Genomic DNA, 26,532 nt, shown 5'->3' on the forward strand with positions numbered 1-26,532 from the left:
GAGAGTCACGTTATTGAAAAAAATATTTGTAGATATACTGTAGGCCTACCGTAGGAGAAATTAGTCTCACTAGTCTCACTAATGTGCTGTTAAAAGTGGTGTGCGTCTTATTTATTTAAAAAACATATTGAAGTTAGAAGCAACAGGATTTGAAGCAATAACTATTTCAGCATCGTTTTGCGCTGCTCTGAGACAAGCATGGGGACTGGTCTTGATAAATCAATGTGATTTTGATTTTCACTGAATCTCCATTTGGGTATTGGTTACACAACAATTAGAGTGTGGAAATGTTATGCTCTACGTACTGTAGCCTACTCCCAACCGTCACGTTGTACTGCGCCATATTTTCCTAACGGAGTGGTGCAGCGGTCTAAGACACTGCATTGCAGTGCAAACTGCGTTGCTACAGATGCTGGTTTGATACTAGTGCCGGCCGCCACCGGGAGACCCATGGGGAGGCTTTTGGTTTCTCTCTCTCTAAAAACAGAAATAAATAATTCTAAATAACAAACTGGCTTTATATACAAATTAGTGAGAACCCCAAGAATGGCTTTTTGTCGCTCACTCTAGGTTAAATGAAAACCAAATAATCTCGAAAATATTGTTATTTTTTAAACAAAGCAATTATTATTACTATTAATTAATTTAGAATGATATAAAAGCCCCTTAGATATTCTCACAGATCAGATTTGCTCCAACAAAAAATACCCCCATGATCTTAATTTAGAATCCTCCAATCCTCTTATGCTCTACGTACTGTAGCCTACTCACGACCGTCATGTTGTACAGCGCCATATTTTCTGTTCCATCCTAACGGAAATCCTGAGGGTTTCCAAACACTATAATATTAATCAAATTAATTCAGCTAAATTTCTTAAAATCAATCCCATATACTATGTTCTTACAAAAAAGGTTTTACATTCTATAGTAATGCCAATATTGAAGACTATTAAATGCTTCTCAAAGACGTCCTCTGGTGGTCAAACTAGCACTAACTAGCATTAATGGTAAAAATGGCTGACAATTAAATAACATGCCATAGAATTCTGCAGCAGCCCGCAAGGTGTGCTGCAACTTTTAAAGGAGGAACCACTGTATTGCTTGATTGGAGAAGGGTAAATTGAGAGAGGGATGGTGGATGAAAAGAGGGAAAGAGAAGATGAGAAAGAGGGGTCAGAGGTTAGGAAGATGGGACGGATGGAAGCGCCTACCTTGACACTGTTTATTGGCATGATGTGATTTCAAAAGCTGTGCAAAAACAAGCAAATCATATTAGAAAAGGGATGAGAGAGAACATACATGTAACATACATGTACCGGCCATGACGAAATGACGACAAACAATGCAACTATGATTTATTTGTGTGCTAATCTGATCCTAAATCAGCGGTGAGTTACCTGCTCGTTGAACTTGTCCAGTTCCTCCAGCTGTTCTTTCTGAGACTTCTCCAGTGTCTCCATCTCCTTCTGATGCTTCATAGCCAACTAGAGATGGAGGGAGGGAGGCAGGAAGGACAAATATGGACGGAGGAGAAAAATTTGATTTATTATTTTACTCACTTTTATTTATTCAGGGGAACCGAATTGAGACCAGTGTCTCATTTACAATGGTGCCCTGAGGACACAACTTACATCAATACAGCAACAACAGAAATATAAAAAACTACAAGACAGCTATAAATACATTACATCAGGTTATTACAAGTAATAATAGTCAATTGAAACAATAACACACTTCAGGGAACTCATTTAACAACAGAGTTCTAAACTGCCAGGGAATCCAGGTGTAATTTGTTTTGTAAGGTGTTCTATAACCGTGGTGCATTAAAACTAAAGGCCTTGATCGGGAGTTCCATAGGGCGGTGCACAATTGGCCCAGCGTCGTCCGGATTAGGGGAGGGTTTGGCAGGGGGGGCTTTACTTGGCTCATCGCGCTCTAGCGACTCCTTGTGGCGGGCCAGGTGCCTGCAGGCTGACGGCGGTCATCAGTTGAACGGTGTTTCCTCCGACACTTTGGTGCGGCTGGCTTCCGGGTTAAGCAGGCTGGTGTTAAGTTGCGCGGTTTGGCGGGTCATGTTTCGAGGGACGCATGACTCGACCTTTTTCCTCCCGAGCCCGTTGGGGAGTTGCAGCGATGAGACAAGATCAAAATTGAGGAGAAAGAGGGGGTAAAATCCCCCAAAATAAAATAATTAAAACTAAAGGCAGATTTACCAAACTTTGTGGAGACAAGCGGGACCTCAAGAGTTAACCAACACTGCAAACGGTTTTGGTATCTCATATTTTTATATTTCAGGGAACTTAGGTATGTTGGAAGCTTGTGGAGCAAGAGATGGCGAGAGGAGAAAGATGGAGAGAGGACTAAGAGTAATTTACATCAACATGTATTGGCTAAGCAAACCATTACAAGGCTAAGGCCTTAGTTGATTCACCTCAAAAGTGTCACAGCATTAGAATTAGCAGAAGATAGAACACCAACCCTTTTCCTCTCCTCAAGGAACTTTTTGGTGTTGCTGCTGTTCAACTCTCTAACTCTCCTGTGAAGAGAACGAGAGTGAGATTATAAGATTATAATAATTCATCAAGAAGTACAGATACAGTGTAGACCTTTCCTGCAGTCACATGACCAAATCGCCCTCTAGTGACCTCATGGGTGGAATATTATTCATATCTTTCATCATTTCATAATTAATAAACATATACTTTTTTTTAAAACGCAGAAAACGGTTGAGTCATATTTCAATATTCTGTGATGTATATAACGTGTAATATTGGGATGCAAACTCATAATTGAATACATTTCAACTCTATATCTGACATGGTACATGTGCCTTCTTTTTTTTAAGCCCATAACCATGTGTGTGTGGTGTATACTTTGGTTTCAAAGTAGATGTGTTTAGGACTACCAAGAAACACTTTGTGTGACCCTGATTTAGCTCACTGCAGGAAAAGGTTGTTAAAGATGGAATCCACAGTAGGGGGAAACAGCGCCACTGTCCGCCCCACGGCAGTTGTTATTGTTTTGTTGACAAAGCAGAGGTGGGGAGCACTGGAGGAGCGTTGGGCAAAAAAAGAAGAAGATTGCAGTACATATACTGCTGTTTTATCGCGTGTGCAATGATGTCTGAGGGGAAAAAAACTGTTGGTTGTTTGCAGTAACTTCTTTGTTGTTGTAATATCACAATAGGACATGGCAGTTTCACCGTTACGGACTCCATCTTTAAGGGGTGTTCATAGAGTATGCGTAAGACCTACATAGTATATATTCATCCTGACATAACCTACAGGTATTTGCCAAAATAATGGAAACACTTGAATAAATGAGGGATACAAAGTACACTGAACAAAAATATAAAACGCAACATGCAACAATGTCAATGATTTTACTGAGTTACAGTTCATATAAAGAAATAAATCAGTTGAAATAAATTCCTCAACTGGCAGCTTCATTAAATAGTACCCGCAAAACACCAGTTTCAACGTCAACAGTGAAGAGGCGACTCCGGGATGCTGGCCTTCTAGGCAGAGTTGCAAAGAAAAAGCCATATCTCAGACTGGCCAATAAAAATAAGAGATTAAGATGGGCAAAAGAACACAGACACTGGACAGAGGAACTGTCTAGAAGGCCAGCATCCCGGAGTCGCCTCTTCACTGTTGACGTTGAGACCGGTGTTTGTGCAAACAGTGTGGCTAGCTCAAATGCCGACTGTTGCGTCAATGGGAACTGGACGTTCTAAATAAGCGTTCTAATCGTACGCTCCAGGGACCACTGTAGAATGACCACACCCGTTCGTTGGCACGTGTGAAAAAGGTTAAGACGCTTTATGTTGGTGTTTCCTTTATTTTGGCAGTTACATGTATATTCTCCAACCAGTATAAGTCAGTGAGTGATTAGTTGGCGCTGGCAGTGTGACCCACCTCTCCCTCTCGGCCTTGTTCTTGATGGTCTTGTCCTGGCTGATGGCCTTGCTGTTCTCCATGGACGTCTTGGCCTGGTTGGCCCGCATCTCCTTGCTCTGCCTGAGAGGGAATGGGACAACAACAAAGTCTGGTAAGGAACCTCATCAAGTACACATACACCTGACCAGACAAACTCACACCTCAAAGTGCCCAAGATGGGTTCACGTGTCAGATAATCAAGGACATTCAGGGACATCACACCTATAAAATACATAACGCATGTGTGACGTCCCACGCAAAATCTCGGAATTTCCCGGTTTGAGCAGTAGGGTCAGTTGTTCTGGCTGTGTGCTACAGTTCGTGGACGAGTTTGAGATTCAATGTTTACTTTGTGTGCCTTGCACGTGCGTGTGCTCGTCTCTCTCTCTCTCTCACCGTTCGTGGATCAGTTTGAGCGATAGAGTCTGTTGTTCCTGGACTCCACTCAGTAGTTTCTTGAGGTTTTCACACTGCTGGACCACGTGGCTGTCCTTCATATCCTGCTCAACACTGCTGTGGGAGTTGATCATCTCTGACCACTCCTTAGTGTGTTGGGCTGTGATGTCCTTCACCTGTAGGCCACAGGATACACACTTATACATTATATTATCTCTGACCGCTCCTTAGTGTGTTGGGCTGTGATGTCCTTCACCTGTAGGCCACAGGATACACACTTAATGCTCCGTGTGTGGGCTGTGATGTCCTTCACCTGTAGGCCACAGGATACACACTTATACATTATATTATCTCTGACCACTCCTTAGTGTGTTGGGCTGTGATGTCCTTCACCTGTAGGCCACAGGATACACACTTATACATTATATTATCTCTGACCACTCCTTAGTGTGTTGGGCTGTGATGTCCTTCACCTGTAGGCCACAGGATACACACTTATACATTATATTATCTCTGACCGCTCCTTAGCCTGCGACACTGTGATGTCACTAACATAAACCCAGAAGTACAATCATATACATTCCAATGAGGGAGAACTAGAGTGAAACTAAATCACCTTTTCCCCCACTGCGCTCAGAGATGCTTGTAACGACGGACACTGCAGGGTTACCTTAGCCTTGTGGTCAGTGGTCAGGTTCTCCACTTTACTCTCAGTCTCCTTCTTCATCTCCAGACAGTTGTTTTCTCTGTCGGGACGACAGAAAGGTACTTGTTAGCTAGGTGAGACATGGTAGAACATATTCACACCTGATCTCGGTTAACCAGAACAAAAAAATCTCACGGAATTTGGGCCGATGCTCAATTTACATAAATCTGTGCCAACGAGAGATTAATTCACGCCTAATGGCTTTGTGCTGGTGCAAGATATCCCAGAATGAATGTTTAAGTTCAGCGTTTCATTATCATTGATTGATTGACTGACTGACTGACTGATTGACTGGTCCTTCAGGTCCTGATATTTACCCTCGTTTCTTGATGGACTTCTCCAGCAGCTTCTCCTGTGTCTGCTTCTCCTTGTCGTGCTGAGCGATCATCTTGTCCACCTGGGTGCAGTGGGACTTCTGCATGATGGTGCGGTCCTGAGACGAAACGCGCCATATTAATGAGGATATCACTGAGATGGCCTTTCTTAATCAAGAAATGTAGCATTACAGTCGGCCAGACCATATAGCTGAGAACTAACACAACATCAGTACAACATATTAAACTACTGGGTACATGTGTTCTAAAACATCAGTACAACATATTAAACTACTGGGTACATGTGTTCTAAAACATCAGTACAACATATTAAACTACTGGGTACATGTGTTCTAAAACATCAGTACAACATATTAAACTACTGGGTACATGTGTTCTAAAACATCAGTACAACATATTAAACTACTGGGTACATGTGTTCTAAAACATCAGTACAACATATTAAACTACTGGGTACATGTGTTCTAAAACATCAGTACAACATATTAAACTACTGGGTACATGTGTTCTAAAACATCAGTACAACATATTAAACTACTGGGTACATGTGTTCTAAAACATCAGTACAACATATTAAACTACTGGGTACATGTGTTCTAAAACATCAGTCTGAGTGTCATAACAGTTATGCAACAGAACAGGCAAAGACGGCAGACTGGTTGCTATGGTAAACCCTACAAGAGTTAATCTCTTTTGTGTACAAACCAAAATATATATTTTTTAAACACACAGGCTGTTTCATAAGACGGGATTTCATAAGGACAGAGGTATTAGTGATTGAAGTCTAGCTAGTGTGTGTGTGTGTGTGTGTGTGTGTGTGTGTGTGTGTGTGTGTGTGTGTGGAGGGTCATCTTAGCAAGGCTCTGGTGAGATCAAAGAGAAACACTGTCCATCTTAGGTTACATGATGCTGTGTGTATGAATGTGTGTGTGTGTGTGTGTGTGTGTGTGTGTGTGTGTGTGTGTGTGTGTGTGGGCAGGGGTCAGACAACAGTGGATGATGAAAGGAAAGACCTCTCTCCTTCTCTCTCTCCATCAATGTGTGGACCACAGCATGAATGACCTGGGATCTGTTAATAGAAGAGCTTCCTAAAACACCAACCCACCTTTGCATGCTTCTTCTTTAAAGAGTTCAGATCTTTCTGCTGCTTCTTAACCAGTTTAAGGTACGTCTGAGGAGAGGAAAAACGGATGAATGAAACCAGACGGAACTGACTAAATCAAAAGGACAGCGAGCTAAAAGACACAGACTGTGTGAGGAATGACATCGCTGCCTTTTCCCCCCCCTCTGTTTCTCCTGCAGGATCACTAACTGATGTTGGTGAATAAACTAACAAACCGCAGAACCACTGGGAAAAGTGCTGTGGAAACCATAGGAACTGTGACGGTTATGGCGAGAGATTAGCTAGTATTACCTTCATCTGTTTCAAGTCATCAATGTTCACATGCGGCACGAGGGTGTTTGTATCTACAAAGAGAGAAATGGAAAACGTCTCAATTGTACCAATGCTAGATCTCAGATTGTGTGTGTGTGTGTCTGTGTGTGTGTGTGTGTCGTACCCTTCTTGGTCTCCGTGGTGTTGTTCTGGGCAGACTTAGAGGACTGAGCCGGGTCCGAGCTGGTCTGTGGCGTGACGTTGGTCTTCACGTTGGCGTTCACCTTCCCTTTCTTGTCGTTCTTCGAACTCTCGTTTGGCACGTCCGCTATGTCACTCTGGAGAGAGGGAAGGGGAGAGAGAGGCAGAGAGAGAGGCAGAGAGAGAGGCAGAGAGAGAGAGGCAGAGAGAGAGGCAGAGAGAGAGAGGCAGAGAGAGAGAGGCAGAGAGAGAGAGGCAGAGAGAGAGGCAGAGAGAGAGCGTCTCAGGACTACGGATAGAAATCTTTCTCACGCACTTTGCAACAACAAAAAAGTCATCACTGCATTTCCATATAGATGTCGAGATTGAGCGATATTTTACCTTTTCGCCTACCCCACCCTAAGAACATTTTATTATCCAGGGACCTTACAAGTGACAGAGCTCGGTAACTACTAAGACTACTAAACCAGTAGCCAAAGCAATTCAACATACGCCAACATAAGACTTATCCCATACAGTGATGATATACTGTATGCGCTGTAGCAAAGAATGGAACAGCTGGCTACAGTGGGTACACAGTACGAGGCTAACAAAACCAATAGCGATTGATGAAACCGGTGTAGGTACCGTTTCAATCCCCAGAGCTCTCATCTGGTCCGCTCTCTTCTCTGCTATGGACAGGAACTTCTTTGGGTCCGACAGGGCGTCCACGATGGCTAGAGAGAAGACAGGAGATTCATCAATACGCTGGACTTTACTAGGGCCGGGATGATACCGGGCATCGCGATACTCGTCGGTATCGTGGCCAGGAAACAAAACACAAAGCGGATTCAACTTCTTTATGAAAGATACGTAAAGAAGACAACATTCTAACGTATACCTGGGAAGGTATACATTTGAGTAGATACTATGGAAGCCTACCGCAAAAGACGGAAAATGACGCCGGCTCTATTTGGACAATGCTTATGGGTTGTCGTCATAACGACTGCCCGGACCATGCCCCTGGGATTGGCTTAACGACTAGTCAATCTTGTGTATCTCCATGCCGGCGTCTGTCTCGAAGTGGCTATTACACTAGCTCTATTACACTAGCTCTATTACACTAGCTCTATTACACTAGCTCTATTACACTAGCTCTATTACACTAGCTCTATTACACTAGCTCTATTACACTAGCTCTATTACACTAGCTCTGCTGCCATCATCATTTGCTCTGTGTCATTACTTCTGATGTAGAATACACTGTAGGTCAGGACACCCTGAGGGAAGGAAGGAAGGAGGGAGGGAAGGAGGGACACCCAGTTTGTGCCCTTCCCTCCGTCTCTCCTCCCTCTTTCTTCTTCCTCCTCGCTTTTCTTCCCTACCTCTCCCGCTTTTCTATTTCTCCTCTGTTCACCTCCCTCTCTCCTCCCCTGTCTTCCCTCTCTCATCTCCTTCCCTCTCCCCAGATCCTTCTGCATCCACTTCAGCGTCTACTATGAATACATTGAATGCAGATATAAATTGGACCTTGTGTGTGTGGTATGAAAGAGATAGACAAAGGACCAGCTGAGGAAGGGACAATGGAAACGCATGTTCTCAGCACGCGCTCGCGCACACACACACACACACACACACACACACACACACACACACACACACACACACACACACACACACACACACACACACACACACACACACACACACACACACACACAATGGGCTAATAAGGTCTCCATACTGAACTGAATAATATAGAGGTCAATAAAGTTCAGTAGCACACATCTGTATTGTATTTAGGCCAATAAGGGTTCACTCACACACACACATTATGTTTTTCTATCCTCTTGGGGACCTACAATTAATTTACATTCAAAATCCTATTTTCCCTAACCCTAACTCTTACCATAACCCTAACCTTAACCTTAAACCTAACCCTGTCCACTAACCCCTTACCCTTACCCTAATTGTAACCCTAATTGTAACCCTAACCCCTAAGCTTAAAATAGCTTTTGTCCTACTGGGGACGTGGGAAAAGTCCCCACGAGGGAGAATTTTCCTTATTTTACTATCCTTGCGTGGGCATTTGAGGATTTTAGGTCCCCAGAAAGAGAAGAACCAAGCCCCACACACACAAACACAGCGTCTTCTGCCCCTAACCTACGTCTGTGTATTAGCAAGTTCGGGTGTGTCAGTGTGTGTCTCCTCACCTCCGAAGCCTTCGGGTACGTAGGTCTTGAGTACTATATTACAGAAGACAGTGGGTAAAGACAGAGGCTTGTTCCCTTCGTTGCGTAGAGAGATGTGTCTGTATCCTGCCTGTAGACCCTCCAACGGTAGGATCCTCTGACCTATCAGCTTATTATTGTCATCATACACAGCTATGCGCAGCACAGCCAGGTCTGGTAAAATCACCTGGGTGAGAGAGAAGAGGGGCGAGAGAGGGAGAGGGGAGTGAGAGGGAGAGGGGAGAGAGGGAGAGAGAGAGGAAGGGGACAGAAAGAGGGGGAGGGGGGAGGGAGGGGAGGGAAATAGGGAAAGTGGGAGGGGGGATAGAGAGAGGAAGAGAGACAGAGATCGTGAGAGAGTGAGACAGAGGGAGGGATAGAGAGAGGGTAGAGGAGAGGGAGGGAGGGATAGAGAGAGGGTAGGAGAGAGGGAGGGAGGGATAGAGAGAGGGTAGAGGAGAGGGAGGGAGGCATAGAGAGAGGGTAGGAGAGAGGGAGGGAGGGAGGGATAGAGAGAGGGTAGGAGAGAGGGAGGCAGGGATAGAGAGAGGGTAGGAGAGAGGGAGGGATAGAGAGAGGGTAGGAGAGAGGGAGGGAGGGATAGAGAGAGGGTAGAGGAGAGGGAGGGAGGGATAGAGAGAGGGTAGGAGAGAGGGAGGGAGGGATAGAGAGAGGGTAGGAGAGAGGGAGGGAGGGAGGGATAGAGAGAGGGTAGGAGAGAGGGAGGCAGGGATAGAGAGAGGGTAGGAGAGAGGGAGGGAGGGAGGGATAGAGAGAGGGTAGGAGAGAGGGAGGGATAGAGAGAGGGTAGGAGAGAGGGAGGGAGGGATAGAGAGAGGGTAGGAGAGAGATAGTGAGAGAGCGAGACAGAGGGAGGGAGGGATAGAGAGAGGGTAGGAGAGAGGGAGGGAGGGATAGAGAGAAGGGGAGAGAGTTCAGATGAATTCCTTCTTCACTAGAATGAGTCAGAGTATGTACAGCAGAAACATGTTAGGAGGACTGGATTTTCATTCAGCACTTTATGTAAGAGGAACACACACACACACACACACACACACACACACACACACACACACACACACACACACACACACACACACACACACACACAGTGAGAGACATTCGCAGACAGATACAGAACAGAGATGATAATACTGTATATGTTTACAACAATAGCCTATAGACAAGGACATTACAGAACCATCAACTCATCAGCAAGCACACATACACACATCCAGGGAATGTGTGTGTGTGTGTGTGTAGAATGCCTTGCATTTGGAGATAAGAGAAGAGCGAGGGAAAGAGAGGGATGAATAATAATGGAGGGAGAGAGAAGGTGAGAGATAAAGGAGAAGAACACTCAGGAAATGGGTATAACCTGTGTGTGTGTGTGTGTATGTCTAAACATGTGTAATTGTCTGTGTATAAGTGCGTGCAACTCTGAATGTATTTTTCCAGCACCGTGTGAGATGGCCCTCCTGATGTCAGTGTGTGTGTGTGTGTGTGTGTGTGTGTGTGTGTACACGTCTCCCGAAGCACTGCGGCAGCAGGCTGTGATTGATGGTGTGTGTTGGAGCTGGAGTCACAGTCATGGCTGAGAGACTTCTTATTCTGCTGAGAGCAGCACTATCACACACACACACACACGCGCCCGCTCACAAGCGCACGACCAGCCAGTCTCCCCCCTCATATTCGTACCCCCCCCCCCCGTTCTATTGTTCTCCACGTCCTTCTCGCTCTCCTTTTCCGTTCTACCTTTCTCCTCCATCTCTCCTTTATTCTTTCCTTTTGTTTCTTTTCTTTACATTTCCTTCTCTCCCTTTCTTTTACCCTCTTTCTCCCTGGTTCTCTCCTTTACCCTCCTACTCTTTTTCTCTCTCTCCCTCTTATCCTCATTCTGTCGCTCAGTGCACTATGTATCTGTACCCTTCTCTTCCTCCATTTGCTCTCTTCTCTCTCTCTCTCTTTGTCCTGCCTTCTCTCTCATAGTATGCATCTGTTCCCCCTTCTCCCCCCCTCCTCTCTTTCTCTGCAGTAAAGGCACACTGAGTAGTTCTGAGTACCACAGGGACATCAGCTCCACCCCAATCAACCCCGACCCTCCCTCCCTCCCTCCCTCCCTCCCTCCCTCCCTCCCTCCGGTGTTCAGCTCCAAGACAGTACCTACAAGTAAAGCGCCATGCACCTCCGTGAACTATAAGTTCTCTCTTCCATCCTATTCTAACTCATGTTTTCTGTTCCCTCTTTCCTGTACCTTTCTAAATACGACGCGTTTCCCCTCTTCTCTCCTTTCTTCTTCTATATTGCCAGGCATTTCTTCAGTCTCTCCCCTCTAATCCCTCTTTCCGTCTCCTCCATGCTTCGCTCCTCCTCTCTTCCACCCCTCTGTCATCTCCCATCCCCTCTCCTCTGTCCCTCTATCGTCTTCCCTCCCTCTCTTCCTTTTCCTCTCCCATCCCTCCGTCCTCTCCTCCTCCGTACCTTCCGGAAGACGAAAGGTTCTTCGTTGTAGGCGGGGTTCAGGCCATTGTTCATCACCATGCGCGTGCGGAACTCTTTGCGGATGGTGTCCGTGGGCAACCCGTACATGTCCACCTCCACGTAGGTCCCAATCTTCTTATCAGACAGGAACTGACCAGAGAACACCTGGGAGCATACACATCCAAGTCAAACAACAATACAATACAATACAATACATCTTCTAAAAAAATGTGTTTCACTTTTTGGGCTATTCATTTTTTTTCACACAAGCGAGATTCAGGTTTCTATAATCTTCCCAGCACATCTATTTCTTCTCTTGGATTCTTCTTTATATTGTGATTGTGTGCAGATAAACTACAACAAACGCCAACTACCTCCATCTCCCTCTATGTCCTGTGAACTTTGAACCCCTAACCTCATACCTGTACACTGCAGGTAGCAGCAATGACCCCGTCCACAGGTGTCTCTGAGAAGGGGTCAAACATCCTGTCTGAGCGACGCATGAAGTCTGGCTTCAACAGATACCTGGTGGAAGAGAGCGGAGGGGACGGTGGCCAAGCAGGGTCAAAACACAAACTCTGGACTCTACGTTTAAACACTTTCTGTAACGCGCTAGTAGAGTGTTTCCAAGTGTGTGTGGTACAAGAGCCACATCTAAATTGTGTTGTAGAGACAGCCTGATGCATAGCTAGAGGAACAGATAGGTGGTTGTACCAATGAGTACAACAGTGATCATTAGTGCGATATCGTTTGCATTAGTGCTCACACGGTTACAGTGAGTTAGCCCGAATCCGGATGACGGGATCCTAGCCTGCGTGTTCGGGAGTTGGGTTAGGACGGGAGACGCATTAGGAGAGACTGTATGTGTGTGTTAGAGAGAGAGAGAGAGAGAGAGAGAGAGAGAAGGCTCAATATTACATGTATAGTGTGCGTAGGAATCTGACAATAGTTAAGGCGGAGAGTGGCATTAGAAGAAGCATTAAGAGATAGGGGTGTGTGTGTGTGTGTGTGTGACATTAGTTCAGGGTGAGAGTGGCATTAGAAGCACATTAAGAGATAGGGGTGTTGCTGTCATTACTGATCTCCTCCCATATGAAATATCTGACATGAGGGGTGAAAGCCTAGCCCCAGGGCAGAGGCAGAGAGAGAGGAGAGAGAGAGAACGGAGAGAGAAAGGAGAGAGGGACAGAAAGGACAAGAGGAGGAAAGCGGGGAGCCCCATCAGTGAGATAGTGGCATAGCGAGAGGAGCGCCAGCTCCTGCCATCTGATTGGCTCTGAGGAGGACGGTAGCTACGATCGCCGCTGGCGGCGACTAATGAGATGCGACACGCTTTAATTGATGAGCTTTCAGAGAGGAGAGAAAGGGAAAGGAGGGAGGAAAGGAGCGAGGAACGGCAGTAACACCTACCCACAGGATCCATTGTACTCATACTTTCCCTGGTTCAACTGCATGGCCAGATCTGAGACAGGAGAGAGAGAGAGACAGGAGACAGGAGAGAGAGAGAGAGAGTCTGTTTTTGGAGCTATTACAATGGAAATCACAGACGCACACAGTCACGTGCGGAAATCACAGACACACACACTCTTCTTGAAGCGGACACACACGTTACGGCAACACAGACGACATTTTTTCAGGTCGATTCAATTCATTTGTGACATGTTGATTTCTTCAACCACTATGTTGCTGTTGCAAATCCCAGAGGGAGAGAGAAGAGAGGAGGGTTTTCCACCTCACTGCCATCTCTTCTCCCTCTCCCCCCCCGGCACTCAGCCCCCTCCAGCCCTACACATGCCCACTCACAGGGGGCCATATGTTCCAACCCCAATGCCCTCAGACATGGGGCAGCATCTGCTAACTACAGATGCTTGAATGTGTGTGTGTGTGTCAGTGAGAGACGGAGAGAGAAAGAGAGAGAGAGAGAGAGAGTAAGAGAGAGACAGAGAAAGAGAGACAAAGAAAGAGAGAGAGAGAGAGAGACAGAGAGACAGAGAGAGAGAGAAAGAGAGAGGGAGAGAGAGTGAGACAGAGAGAGAGAGAGAGAGAGTGTGTCTGTGAGAGCATGTGTGTTGTAGGGGGTAAAATGACTCACCATGAACAGGAAGCAAACACTACCTAGGGCTTGTGTGTGTCTGTGTGTGTGTGTGTGCGCTCGTGCGTTGCATCCCTCATCCCTCGGATTGACAGCGGCATAGGGTTATGCGAGTTGGCGTGTGTCGCATGTGAATCTGCGTCCGTGTTGTATTTACAGTATGAGCCTGTCTGCGCGGTGGGGTTAACATGCTCCAGTACAGTACCTGGGGTCTGGTAGTTAAGGGAGACCATCTGGCAGCCTGCGTTCCAGAAGATCTGAGGCATGTAATTACTGGAGTCCACCCTGCCTCCTTTAGGATAGATCCGGCTCATCTGACGCTTGTTGTAGCTGGACGCCGATGTTCGGGAACATAACGCAGATATAGTGCGGGGGCGCTTGTCCATGTGCGAGTGGAAGTTGCGTGAGTGTATGTATGGTGTGTGTTCTGTCGGGTTGCACAGTACATACACCACCTGAGGTCTGGATGTTGAAACAGTGGTCTGTGTGTGTGTGTGTGTGTGTGTGTAGCGAGTTGAACAGACCACAGGCCTATTTTTAGAAGGTAACAGCTTGGGTCCTGCATTCCCACTGGAATGTGTGTGTGTGTGTATTCCCCATTCCAAAAGGCACATCGGTCTCTCCCAGAGGAACTTGAGCAGTTTTTCCACAGATGGAGACTTTAAAACAAACAAAGTGTAAGTACGGGATAGTCTGGCCCTCCCTGTCATGGCTCATATCTGTGTGACCTAAAACTGCTACATCACTTCAGATCTGGTCCAGGGAACCCACTATAGATACTGGTTTTGTTGCGGTCTAGAAAAATCAAAGGAGTCAGTTGATTTTAATGCAGTCATTCATTAAGATAAATAGTAGCATGGCGGACTATGGGCCACTACTTTACAGGTCAGGAAATATTGGACCAATGTATTTTTGGGATCATTTATTTTTTGATGTTTTAATGTTTCTTGGTTGTGTCTGCGTTGTCTGGGGGTATTCGCATGCTGTGTGAGTGTTGACACTGGACCAAAGGATACTTGACAAACTCGATGGCGTTGGTCTTCAGATAACCCAGACCCACTGACTCATTAAACGACGACATGTTGTGGTGGATGTTCCTCTCTGGAGGGAGAAGAGAAAGTAGAGTTACAATGAGAGTGAAGAGAGGGAGAGAGAGAGAGAGGGCGAGAAAGAGAGAGGGCGAGAGAGAGAGAGGGCGAGAGAGAGCGAGAGGGCAAGAGAGCGAGAGGGCAAGAGAGCGAGAGGGCGAGAGAGCGAGAGAGAGAGAGAGAGAGAGAGAGAGAGCGAGAGCGCATCTGATATCTCTGACACATCCAAAAGTTTACCCACTACGCACAACTCTGAGGTTGCAAGCGCCATACTCCAACTAACCAGCATAGTTCTGGAAGTTCTACAAAAAGCTTTAAGTTGACCATAGCAAAACACACAAAACCAATTGATTCAGCATAACCCGAAATTGGAGACTACCTTCTGCGACGTCGAAGCTCTGGAACTTGACAGGCTGTGCGTAGTTAACCATGGCGGAGAGGTAGGGGTGGATGTTGGTGGTGGCTCCTACGTACGTGTACGAGGCTATCAGAGCCTCCTCGTCATCCGTCGTCTCCCCAGTCTACACAGGAGCAGAAAACACACTGTCGTTTTACACGGAACACACATCTCTGTTGTCTCCCAGTCCCCACTATGTACACAGAGAAGCCTCGAGTCTGAATAAAAGTAAAGTCATTATAAAGCACAAAGTTAGTTACACTCTCGTTATCGATATATACATTCCCTGTCCAGAGAAAGAGCTTTACAAGAGCTACAGGTCAGAGAGAAGGCTATACGCTCAACGGTAGGGAGAGGTTAGTAAAGAGAGAAAGAGCAGCTGAACCGACGCCCATACCTTCTTGTTGTTGTTATCCTCAGAAGCCTCGGAGATGTCTGTGGCGTCTGTAGCTTCTGTGGCCTCAGACATCTCTGTTGGATCCTCCTCCACCACCTGAACAATAGTCAACTGTAAACGATGGTGAAATATACTGTACCATGTGTGACACATACTTGTTTACTGTTCTATTCATGCTGGTAACCGGTTTATCATAGCAATAAGGCACCTTGGGGTTGGTGGTATATGGTATACTCCACTTCGCGTCGTGCGTACGAACAGCACTTAGCCGTGGCATATTATCTAATATACCACGCCGCTTCAGACCTCATTGCTTAAATATACAGTGCCTTCAGAAAGTATTCACATCCCCTGACTTTTTCCAGGTTTTGTTGTGTTACAGCCTGAATATAACATTTATTCAATTTAGATTTTGTGTCACTGATCTACAGATAATACCCCATAATGTCAAAGTGGATAACAAAAATAATATATATACATACAGTACAAATGTGCCTTGAATTCAAAATAAATCACTGACAGTGTCACCAGCAAAGCACGCCTCCTTTTCCATGCTTCACGGTGGGACCCACAGATGCGGATAATCCGTTTACCTACTCTGGGTCTCACATAGAAAATCTCAAAGGACAGATTTCCACTGGTCTAATGTCCATTTCTCGTGTTTCTTGGCCCAAGCCATCTCTTATTCTTATTGGTGTCCTTTAGTAGTGGTTTCTTTGCAGAAATTCGACCATGAGGACTGATTCACGCAGTCTCCTCTGAACAGTTGATGTTGAGATGTGTCTGTTACTTGAACTCTGTGAAGCATTTATTTGGGCTGCAATTTCTGAGGCTGGTAACTAATGTACTCATCCTCTGCAGCAGAGTTTTAACTCTGGGTCTTCCTTTCCTGTTGTGGTCCTCATGAGAGCCAGTTTCATCATAGCGCTTGATGGTTTTTGCGACTGCACTTGAAGAAACTTTCAAAGTTCTTGACATTTTCTGGATTGACCTACCTTCATGTCTTAAAGTAATGATGGACTGTCGTTTCTCTTTGCTTATTTGAAATGTTCTTTCCATAATATGGATTTGGTCGTTTACCAAATAGGGCTATCTTCTGTATTCCACCCCTACCCTGTCACAACACAACTGACTGGCTCAAACACATTAACCTGATATGGATGGGGGCAGTATTTTCACGGCCGGATGAAAAAATGTACCCGATTTAAACTGGTTACTACTCTTGCCCAGAAACGAGAATATGCATATTATTAGTAGATTTGGATTGAAAACACTCTGAAGTTTCTAAAACTGTTTGAATGGTGTCTGTGAGTATAACAGAACTCATATGGCAGGCAAAAACCTGAGAAAAATTCAACCAGGAAGTGTAGGATCTGAGAAATGTAGTTCTTCTTTCTAGACCCTTTCGAAACTACAGTATCTGTGCTGTCACGTTGCACTTTCTAAGGCTTCCATTGGCTGTCTAAAGCCTTCAGAAAGTGTTTTGAGCATTCCCCTGTCACTGGGCAGAGTATAGTAGCTCAGTTTCTGAGTGGACTGCCTGGGGACAAAGAGATTGGATGTGCACGTTCCCGCGAGCACGCGGTTTTTTCTTTTCCTCCTTGAATGAATACACTATTGTCCGGTTGGAATATTAGCGCAATTTTACGTTAAAAATACCATAAAAATTGATTTTAAACAGCGTTTGACATGCTTCTAAGTACGGTAATGGAACATTTTTACTTTTTGTGTCTCGAAATGCGCTCGCGCGTTACCCTTTGGATAGTGACCTGAACGCACGAACAAAACGGAGGTATTTGGACATAACTATGCATTATTTCGAACAAAAAAATTTTTATTGTGGAAGTAGCAGTCCTGGGAGTGCATTCTGACGAAGATCAGCAAAGGTAATACAATATTTCTAATACTAATTCTGAGTTTAGTTTGCGCCGAACTTGGTGGGTGTCTGAATATGGTGAGCTATGTACTCAGAATATTGAAAAATGTGCTTTTGCCGAAAAGCTATTTTAAAATATGACACAGCGATTGCATAAAGGAGTTCTGTATCTATAATTCTTAAAATAATTGTTATGTATTTTGTCAACGTTTATGATGAGTATTTTTGTAAATTCACCGGAAGTTTTTGGTGGGAATACATTTTCTGAACATCATGTAAAAAGCTGATTTTGCATATAAATATGAACTTGATTGAACAAAACATACATGTATTGTATAACATAATGTCCTAAGAGTGTCATCTGATGAAGATCAAAGGTTAGTGCTTCATTTAGCTGTGTTTTGGATTTTATTGACATATATGCTTGCTTGGAAAATGGCTGTGTGATTATTTTTGTCTATGTACTCTCCTAACATAATCTAATGTTTTGCTTTCGCTGTAAAGCCTTTTTGAAATCGGACAACGTGGTTGGATTCAGGAGAGGTTTATCTTTCAAATGGTGTAAAATAGTTGTATGTTTGAAAAAATTGAAATTATTGGATTTTTGAGGTTTTTGTACTTCGCGCCATGCAATCCCATTGGCTGTTGGGTAGGGGTTCCGCTGGCGGAACGCCTAGATGTAAGATTAAGGATTAACTTTTAAGAAGGGACACCTGTTAATTGAAATGCATCCAGGTAACTACCTCATGAAGCATGAAGTGTCAGTGTCTCCTGATCCCTCCTGTCTCAGCCTCCAGTATTTATGCTGCAGTAGTATGTGTGTCGGGGGGCTAGGGTCAGTCTGTTACATCTGGAGTATTTCTCTTGTCTTATCCGGTGTCCTGTGTGAATTTAAATATGCTCTCTCTAATTCTCTCTTTCTTTCTTTCTCTCGGAGGACCTGAGCCCTAGGACCATGCCTCAGGACTACCTGGCATGATGACTCCTTGCTGTCCCCAGTCCACCTGGCCGTGCTGCTGCTCCAGTTTCAACTGTTCTGCCTGCGGCTATGGAACCCTGACCTGTTCACCGGACGTGCTTGTTGCACCCTCGACAACTACTATGATTATTATTATTTGACCATGCTGGTCATTTATGAATATTTTAACATCTTGACCATGTTCTGTTATAATATCCACCTGGCACAGCCAGAAGAGGACTGGCCACCCCTCATAGCCTGGTTCCTCTCTAGGTTTCTTCCTAGGTTTTTGGCCTTTCTAGGGAGTTTTTCCTAGGGAGTTTTTCCTAGCCACCGTGCTTCTTTCACATGCATTGCTTGCTGTTTGGGGTTTTAGGCTGGGTTTCTGTACAGCACTTTGAGATATCAGCTGATGTACGAAGGGCTATATAAATAAATTTGATTTTGATGTCATAGTTTTGATGTCTTCAACATTATTCTACAATGTAGAAAATAGTAAAAATAAAGAAAAATCCTGGAATGAGTAGGTGTGTCCAAACGTTTGACTGGTACTGTATATCTTTTACAAATTCATAAAAAATGTACCGCTCAGGGATTTCACCATGAGGCCAATGACATTTGTAAGTGACCCCAAACTTTTGAACGGTAGTGTATAAACTGGAGTTACTTACCAAGACGACATTGAATGTTCCTGAGTGACCTAGTTACAGTTTTGACTTAAATCTGCTTGAAAATATATAGCAAGACTTGAAAATGGCTGTCTAGCAATGATCAACAACCAACTTGACAGAGCTTGAAGAATGTAAAAAAGAATAATGGGCAAATATTGTACAACACAGGTTTGAAAAGTTCTTAAGAGACTTTAGCCAGAAAGACTCACAGCTGTAATCACTGCCAAAGGTGATTCTAACATTTATTGACTCAGGGGGTTGAATACTTATCTACCGTAATTTCCGGACTATTGAGCGCACCTGAATATAAGCCGCACCCACTGAATTAAATTGTTTTATTTATTTTGAACATAAATAAGCCGCACATGTCTATAAGCCGCAGGTGCCTACCGGTACATTGAAACAAATGAACTTTACACAGGCTTTAATGAAACACGGCTTGTAACAAAAAGAAATAGGCTTTAACGAAACACGGCTTGTAACAAAAATAAATAGGCTTTAACGAAACACGGCTTGCAACAAAAATAAATGGCTCATAGGTTACAAAGTCTTACCTAAAAACACAAATTCTATTCACAAAATGTCTACCTTTTTGATGCTGTTGTCCCTCTCCTTCTCCTCTCCGTCTTTGTTCACACTGACGCTGACACTGTCACTGATACTGACACTGGTGCTGAGGCTGTTCTCTTCACTAGGCTCCTCTGATGTACCCGTCTTCAAGTCAGGAATCACATCCTTCACATCACCAAGAGCTACAGAAACACACAGTTACCCTCCAACACACACCGTTCAAAACAGCCCCCCCCCCCAGCTTGAGGCGAAAACATTTTAGTTGCCCCCCCTCTGGGTGGCAGAGAGAAAAATGTGAAGCTTTAAAGTGAATGTCCTGCAATTCTACACATTTTGCCATGACTTATGCCACGTTCATATAATATCTGAATGGGGTCACCCTGGAGGTCAGGGCCACTGGGTTCGTGCCTTGCGTGCCTGGTCAGTAATTCAACCATGATTACTAGAAGGTTTAGATAGCTGGCGAGACTGAAAAAAATTGCTTACAATCTATAAAATGTTAGCTGACGTGAGCTAATTGAGTGACTGTCAGTGACTGACATAACAGAAATGCTGCTGATGCACTAACACATTTCAAAATTGCACACTGTGTATTCTGCTATCCTAACCAACGGTAAGCTGAGACCCCCGGTGACTTCCTAAGCGGCAGCTTATGTCGCTTATGTCTACACACTTAGAAAAGAAGGGTTCCAAAATGGTTCTTCAGCTATCTCCATAGGAAAACTCTTTTTGGTTCCAGGTTCGAACCCTTTTGGGTTCCATGTAAAACCCTCTGTGGAAAGGGTTCTATATACAACCCGAAAGGTTTCTACCTGGAACCAAAAAGGGTTCTTCAAAGGGTTCTCCTATGGGGACAGCCGAAGTACCCTTCAGTTTGTAGACAGTTCCTTTTTTTCTAAGTGTAGAAACAGCACTGGTCACAAAGACACACACATCTACTCCAGTCAACCGATTCAAATTGCCTAAATATCTCAGCATCCAAAGTGACTACACACCAGCACAAAAAGGAGAAGAACAGGCGTACACAAACGTAAATATCTGCACACGCACACACACTCACCGTTCTCCACATCTTCCTCTGTCTCTGCTCCTAGTAAGATGGCTGGTGTGTTGGTCTCTCCTGCCTCCATGTGCTTCTTAAAAGACTCTAACTGCTCTGCAGAACACACACACACACACAACAACACAAGTCAACATAGTGTAAGTAAATCAAAAAACAACATACAGAATGACTCAAAACAGGCAGGTCCAGCAGTAGCAACATCTGTGTGAAACTAAGGGATATGAAATGAATCTTTGAATAAAGTTAACAGTCATGTGAAAAGACAAGACTGTCAACGTACTCTGTTCCACCTCGGGTTTCAAGCGTTTGTTTTTGATGAGGATTTTGCGTTTGAGATCGTTGGGAGAAGGCAAGGGACGACCCGCTTCAACCTGGCAACAGCAGCAAACATTACGTTTTTTAAATAAAACGGCTCAAGACATTTACAGTAAACGGTTCATTTTTTTTATAGCATGGAAATATTACATCCACATTCTTTACTATGTCCAGTCATCATCAAAATGTCAGACACGGTAGAGATACAGACACTGTAGATAAGAAACAGACAGGTATAGATATACAGTATTCTAGAAGGTGGACTCACAGGGAATCCCTCAAGAGGATGCCTCAGTAGGTATTCTCCAAAGATCTCCTCACAATAACGAGCCATCTTGTACTGCTGGGGTTTACTGAAACACACAGGATTTTGTTGTTGTTGTTGTTGTCGCCATTAAATCAAATGCAATAATAGTTACATGTCATTTCGATCAGATGTACAGGAATAAATAATAACCTTGTTATGTGTAAAATTGTCAAAATGATTGTGGATCCTTGTGAAATGCTAACGCACGCGATCAAACACTTGCATCAAGACATTTGCATTGACATTTGAGTCACTTAGCAGACGCTCTTATCCAGAGCGACTTACAGTTGGTGCGTTCATCTTAAGAGAGCTAGCTAGGTGAGACAACCACATATCACAGCCATAGTAGGTCAATATTCCCCTCAATATAGTTATCAGCAAAGGCTGTGCTGGTAAGAAAAGACAAGTGTGAGTGTTAGTTCCCTATTTTCCCTCTTGCACAGGAATAAATAATAACATTGTCGTGTACAAAGTTGTCAAAAAATATTCTGGATCATTGTGAAATCCTACCTGCAGTGGTTTTCAAATGACAGGATCACGGGATACTCAGACGTCACAAAGGCTGTTTCCCTGATGGCTGAGATCACATCCTTTTTGAGGGGGGGGGGGAAACAGCAACATGGGGATTGATGTTAAAAAAAAAAATCACCCTGGATCCATTATTTATCATTCTCCTTAAGTCTCTCTGGAGGTGAGTGTCTGATCAATAACCGCAGTGAAACTTCCAATGGGAGCTGCAGGTTGCAATCAGATGCAGTATCAATCTATCAACACAAGAGGGCAGACTTGCCACACGCAATGAACACAACGTTCTGACTAATCGTCTTCATTCTTTGAGTGAGCGTGAATGTGAGTGTGTGTGTGTGTGTGTACCTTGAAGAGGATGTCAGTACACATGGCCTTGCCGTGAGTGATGATAGGTTCCTGGTCTTCTCCTTTCCCATCCCAGCAGTCCAGCTCTACACACCTGACACAAATACAAAAACAGTTTACACACTTTGCATAAAACACATGCGCACACACACACACCCCTCCACCCCTACCTGCAGCCGGAGAGCAGCACCTGTCTGTACATCTCCACGGAGGACTTCCCTCCGAACTGCCTCCCGTTCAGGTAGGTGTTGTGGGACGAGGCAATGAAGTAGTGGGCCAGTGGCTGCTCCATGTCCTGGTACAGCTCCAGACAGTCCAGGAACACCGGGGCATTCTCATCTGACATCAGGTACCTGCAGAAGCCATCGCTGGACATACGGCCTGGGGGGAGAGGAGGAGGAGCAGAGGGGGAGGGGGGAGTAAGAGAGTGTCTCAGAGTGTGTGTTTAACATTAGTTTTTCCTCAACTCTCACACAACCAAACATGCGGGCCCATTAGTATGAGGGCGGTGTGCTCTTCTGTTATTCACCAGAAGAGGGCAGCAGTGCTCTTCCCTCTCTCTCTCTCTCCATCCATCCCACTCTCTCACCTTTCTTCTTGAGGTCGGGGTCTCGCTCGTACTTCTCGATGATCTGCATGGCTCGTTTAGGGTCGTAGAAGGGGAACAGGATCTCATTTAGCCGCGGGTCGCGCTGGTTCTGGAGAACGCAATGATACACAAGACCGTCTCACTCACAAGCACACACACACACACACGTCACTGCACACTAAGAACATTGGGACCCATTCCTAACTTGAGAAATGGGCATGTAAGTCGAGCTTCTGCGCAGATCTACCCATGAAAACTAATGCCTGACTTCGGCAAAACTTTGCAGAAACGCGTTCATGGTTTTAAGCTACGTTCGAGAAACTTTACGCGCACAAGTCATGTGACCAACTGAGTTGAACCCGGTGTCTTCTGCGTGCCATAAATCCATTTTTTCCCGCTGATCTAATTAGCTCGTGAAGCTAACGCCAGTTTTCAGGTCTTACGCAAAGGGGTTAAGCTACACATCATGTGAGGGTTGCTTTAACAAACCACCTCTGTTTAATTTCTCAGGTTAGGATCGGGACCATTAGGACAAGAGACAGCAATTAAAACACACACACACACACACACACAGCTGACGCTTACAAACAAATGCGGGCTGACACAGTGACAATGGATATAGTACTATCCGGTACAAACACCACTTTCATTTGTGGGTGGTGAAATGAAAACCAAAAAGCCAGTTACTGGTACAGAGCTACTGCAATGAGGTGGGGAGAAGAGGTGTGTGTGTGTGCTAGTCAGAAGTAGGGAGCTAACGTGTGTGGTCTTACAAGAAGAGAGACATGACAACACCACTGGCCACTAAAGCAGGAGGGAACACATTTTTCAGAGCCTTTGTACTACTGGGGATCCACTTCAGCATTGCACACAGAGAAAGAGAAGCGGGCACACGTACAGAAGATAGAAGTGGAAGCAGGTAAGTTTTTCAGCCAAAGCAGAGACAACTAGCAGACAGACAGACAAACAGGCAGCGAGGAACAGGCAAGATGGCCGAACAGGGAGCCCCTCCTTCCCCAGGTCGCCAGGGTTACACAATCAGTCACAAGTATGCGGGGGGTGGTGAGAAATAGGTTGGGGATGGGAGGCGTGCAGCTTAGAGGGTCAGGATGAAGTTATCCCTAGACAATGATTTAAGGTCAGTTTTACATTGTTATCCCCCCCAAATGTTAACTGATCCTAGATCTGTGCCTAAGGGCAACTTCTACCCTATGCCAGGTGAGAGGGGAGGGATCAAGCACTCACACAGTGAAGTTAATGAATGATAAAGAGCTTACTTCATTCAGAAATCTGACTAACTGGTCTACGTTTAAAAAATCACTTTTGTCCCCATTGCTGCAAAGGAATTCATTAGAAAGACAAAATGTTAGGATTCTTAAAACCCTCTCAGTCAGTCAGTAACTAGAAAGCAGAATTCTTTTTTTTTTAAGGGTAAAAATAGAGCACTGTCATGTTACACTTTCACAAGAACATTCTAGAACATGTTAACATCACCACTGGTCAAACATTTAAGAACCATTGAGTTAGTTTAAAACAAAGGTGTTAATGTGTCCCGGATTAAGCAGATTAGGTTGACCGGGGGTTATTAGTAGAGCAGCTGCAGACTAAGACATTTCATCTCTCAACAAAACACCAACATAAAGTGCATCGGGGAAGTATTCAGAGCAATTGACTTTTCCACATTTTGTTATGTTACAGCCTTGTTCTAAAATGGAGGGGCAAAAAAAGAATCCTCATTAATCTACACACTATACCACATAATGGCAAAGCAAATAACAGTTTATTTGAATTTTTTACAGATGTATTAAAAAAATATATATATCACATTCAGACCCTTTACTCAGTACTTTGTTGAAGCATCTTTGTGGGCGATTATAGCCTTGAGTCTTCTTCGGTATGACGCTACAAGCTTGACACACCCTGTATTTGGGGACTTTCTCCCATTCTTGTCTGCAGATCCTCTCAAGCTCTGTCAGATTGGATGGGGAGCGTCGCTGCACAGTTACTTTCAGGTCTCTCCAGAGATGTTCGTTTGGGTTCTGGCTGGACAACTCCAAGGACATTCAGAGACTTGTCCCGAAGCCACTCCTGCGTTGTCTTGGCTGTGTGCTTAGGGTCGTTCTCCTGTTGGAAGGTGAACCTTCGCCCCACTTAGAGCTCCTGAGTGCTCTGGAGCAGGTTTTCATCGAGGATCTCTCTGTAGCTTGCTCTGTTAATCTTTCCCTTCATCCTGACTAGTCTCCCAGTCCCTGCCGCTGAAAAACATCCCCACAGCATGATGCTACCACCACCATGCTTCACCGTAGGGATGGTGCCATGTTTCCTACAGACGTGACGCTTGGCATTCAGGCCAAAGACTTCAATCTTGGTTTCATCAGACCAGAGAATCTTGTTTCTCATGGTCCGAGAGTCCTTTAAGTGCCATTTGGCAAACTCCAAGCGGGCTGTCATGTGCCTTTTATTGAGGAGTGGCTTCCGTCTGGCCACTCTACCATAAAGGCCTGATTGGTGGAGTGCTGCAGAGATGGTTGTCCTTCTGTAAGGTTCTCTCATCTCCACAGTGGAACTCTGGAGCTCTGTCAGAGTGACCATTGAGTTCTTGGTCACTGCTCTGACATGCACTGTCAACTGTGGGACCTTATGTAGACAGGTGTGTGCTTTTCCAAATCATGTCCAATCAACTGAACTATCCACAGGTGGACTCCAATCAAGTTGTATAAACATCTCAAGGAGGATCAATGGAAACAGGATGCACTTGAGCTCAATTTTGAGTCTCATAGCAAAGGGTCTAAATACTTATGTAAATAAGGTATTTCCTTTAAAAAAAAAAGTGCTTTGTCATTATGGGGTATTGTGAGTAGATTGATGAGGACATTTTTTTATTTAATCCATTTTAGAATAAGACTGTAACGTAACAACATTTCAAAAAAGGGAAGGGGTCTTAATACTTTCCAAATGCACTGTAGAACAACACTCTCTCTCTCTCCTGTCATTCACATAAACAGTATATTTACTACAGTTATCAACCCAAACTGTTACTAAATACTAGAGGTCGACCAATTAATCAAAAGGGCCGATTAATTAGGGCCGATTTCAAGTTTTCATAACAATCGGTAATCGGTATTTTTGGACACCGATTTGCCGTTTAAAAAAAACAACAATTTAAAACCTTTATTTAACTAGGCAAGTCAGTTAAGAACACATTCTTATTTTCACTGACAGCCTAGGAACGGTGGGTTAGCTGCCTTGTTCAGGGTCAGAGCGACAGATTTTTACCTTGTCAGCTTTAGGATTCAATCTTGCAACCTTACGGTTAACTAGTCCAACGCTCTAACCACCTGCTTTACATTGCACTCCACGAGGAGCCTGCCTGTTATGCGAATGCAGTAAGAAGCCAAGGTAAGTTGCTAGCTAGCATTAAACTTATCTTATAAAAAACAATCAATCAATCATAATCACTAGTTAACTACACATGGTTGAGGATATTACTAGTTTATCTAGCCTGTCCTGTGTTGCATATAATCGATGCGGTGCGCATTTGCGAAAAAGGACTGTCATTGCTCCAACGTGTACCTAACCATAAACATCTATGTCTTTCTTAAAATCAATACACAAGTATACTGCTCAAAAAAATAAAGGGAACACTTAAACAACACATCCTAGATCTGAATGAAAGAAATAATCTTATTAAATA

General features: G+C 44.5%; 1 protein-coding gene across 6 annotated transcripts in view; it reads right to left on the reverse strand.

Annotated features, from left to right (window-relative positions):
- The window catches only part of LOC106571557 (1-phosphatidylinositol 4,5-bisphosphate phosphodiesterase beta-4), a 131,946-nt gene that overhangs the window by 4,298 nt on the left and 101,116 nt on the right, over positions 1-26,532 (reverse strand). For 3 of the 6 annotated variants that reach the window (XM_014144720.2, XM_014144721.2, XM_014144724.2), the window contains 28 exons: positions 24,116-24,173; positions 22,839-22,947; positions 22,420-22,630; positions 22,250-22,343; positions 21,887-21,966; positions 21,338-21,422; positions 21,035-21,125; positions 20,752-20,847; positions 19,710-19,873; positions 15,617-15,727; positions 15,202-15,343; positions 14,751-14,835; positions 13,940-14,064; positions 13,053-13,104; positions 12,065-12,167; positions 11,643-11,807; positions 9,144-9,348; positions 7,579-7,667; positions 6,935-7,088; positions 6,790-6,842; positions 6,481-6,546; positions 5,358-5,473; positions 5,005-5,080; positions 4,335-4,510; positions 3,918-4,019; positions 2,479-2,536; positions 1,398-1,484; positions 1,212-1,248 (listed from right to left, as the gene is read on the reverse strand). In XM_014144720.2, the coding sequence (XP_014000195.1) occupies positions 1,212-1,248; positions 1,398-1,484; positions 2,479-2,536; positions 3,918-4,019; positions 4,335-4,510; positions 5,005-5,080; positions 5,358-5,473; positions 6,481-6,546; positions 6,790-6,842; positions 6,935-7,088; positions 7,579-7,667; positions 9,144-9,348; positions 11,643-11,807; positions 12,065-12,167; positions 13,053-13,104; positions 13,940-14,064; positions 14,751-14,835; positions 15,202-15,343; positions 15,617-15,727; positions 19,710-19,873; positions 20,752-20,847; positions 21,035-21,125; positions 21,338-21,422; positions 21,887-21,966; positions 22,250-22,343; positions 22,420-22,630; positions 22,839-22,947; positions 24,116-24,173 (2,990 nt within the window). Of the gene's footprint in view, positions 1-1,211; positions 1,249-1,397; positions 1,485-2,478; positions 2,537-3,917; positions 4,020-4,334; positions 4,591-4,647; positions 4,808-5,004; positions 5,081-5,357; positions 5,474-6,480; positions 6,547-6,789; positions 6,843-6,934; positions 7,089-7,578; positions 7,668-9,143; positions 9,349-11,642; positions 11,808-12,064; positions 12,168-13,052; positions 13,105-13,939; positions 14,065-14,750; positions 14,836-15,201; positions 15,344-15,616; positions 15,728-19,709; positions 19,874-20,751; positions 20,848-21,034; positions 21,126-21,337; positions 21,423-21,886; positions 21,967-22,249; positions 22,344-22,419; positions 22,631-22,838; positions 22,948-24,115; positions 24,174-26,532 lie in introns of those variants that run through there. The other 3 variants (XM_014144726.2, XM_014144727.2, XR_006759203.1) reach the window with 3 other exon arrangements.

This window comes from Salmo salar, chromosome ssa15, assembly GCF_905237065.1.
Source record: "Salmo salar chromosome ssa15, Ssal_v3.1, whole genome shotgun sequence".
Taxonomy (NCBI): Eukaryota; Metazoa; Chordata; class Actinopteri; order Salmoniformes; family Salmonidae; genus Salmo; species Salmo salar.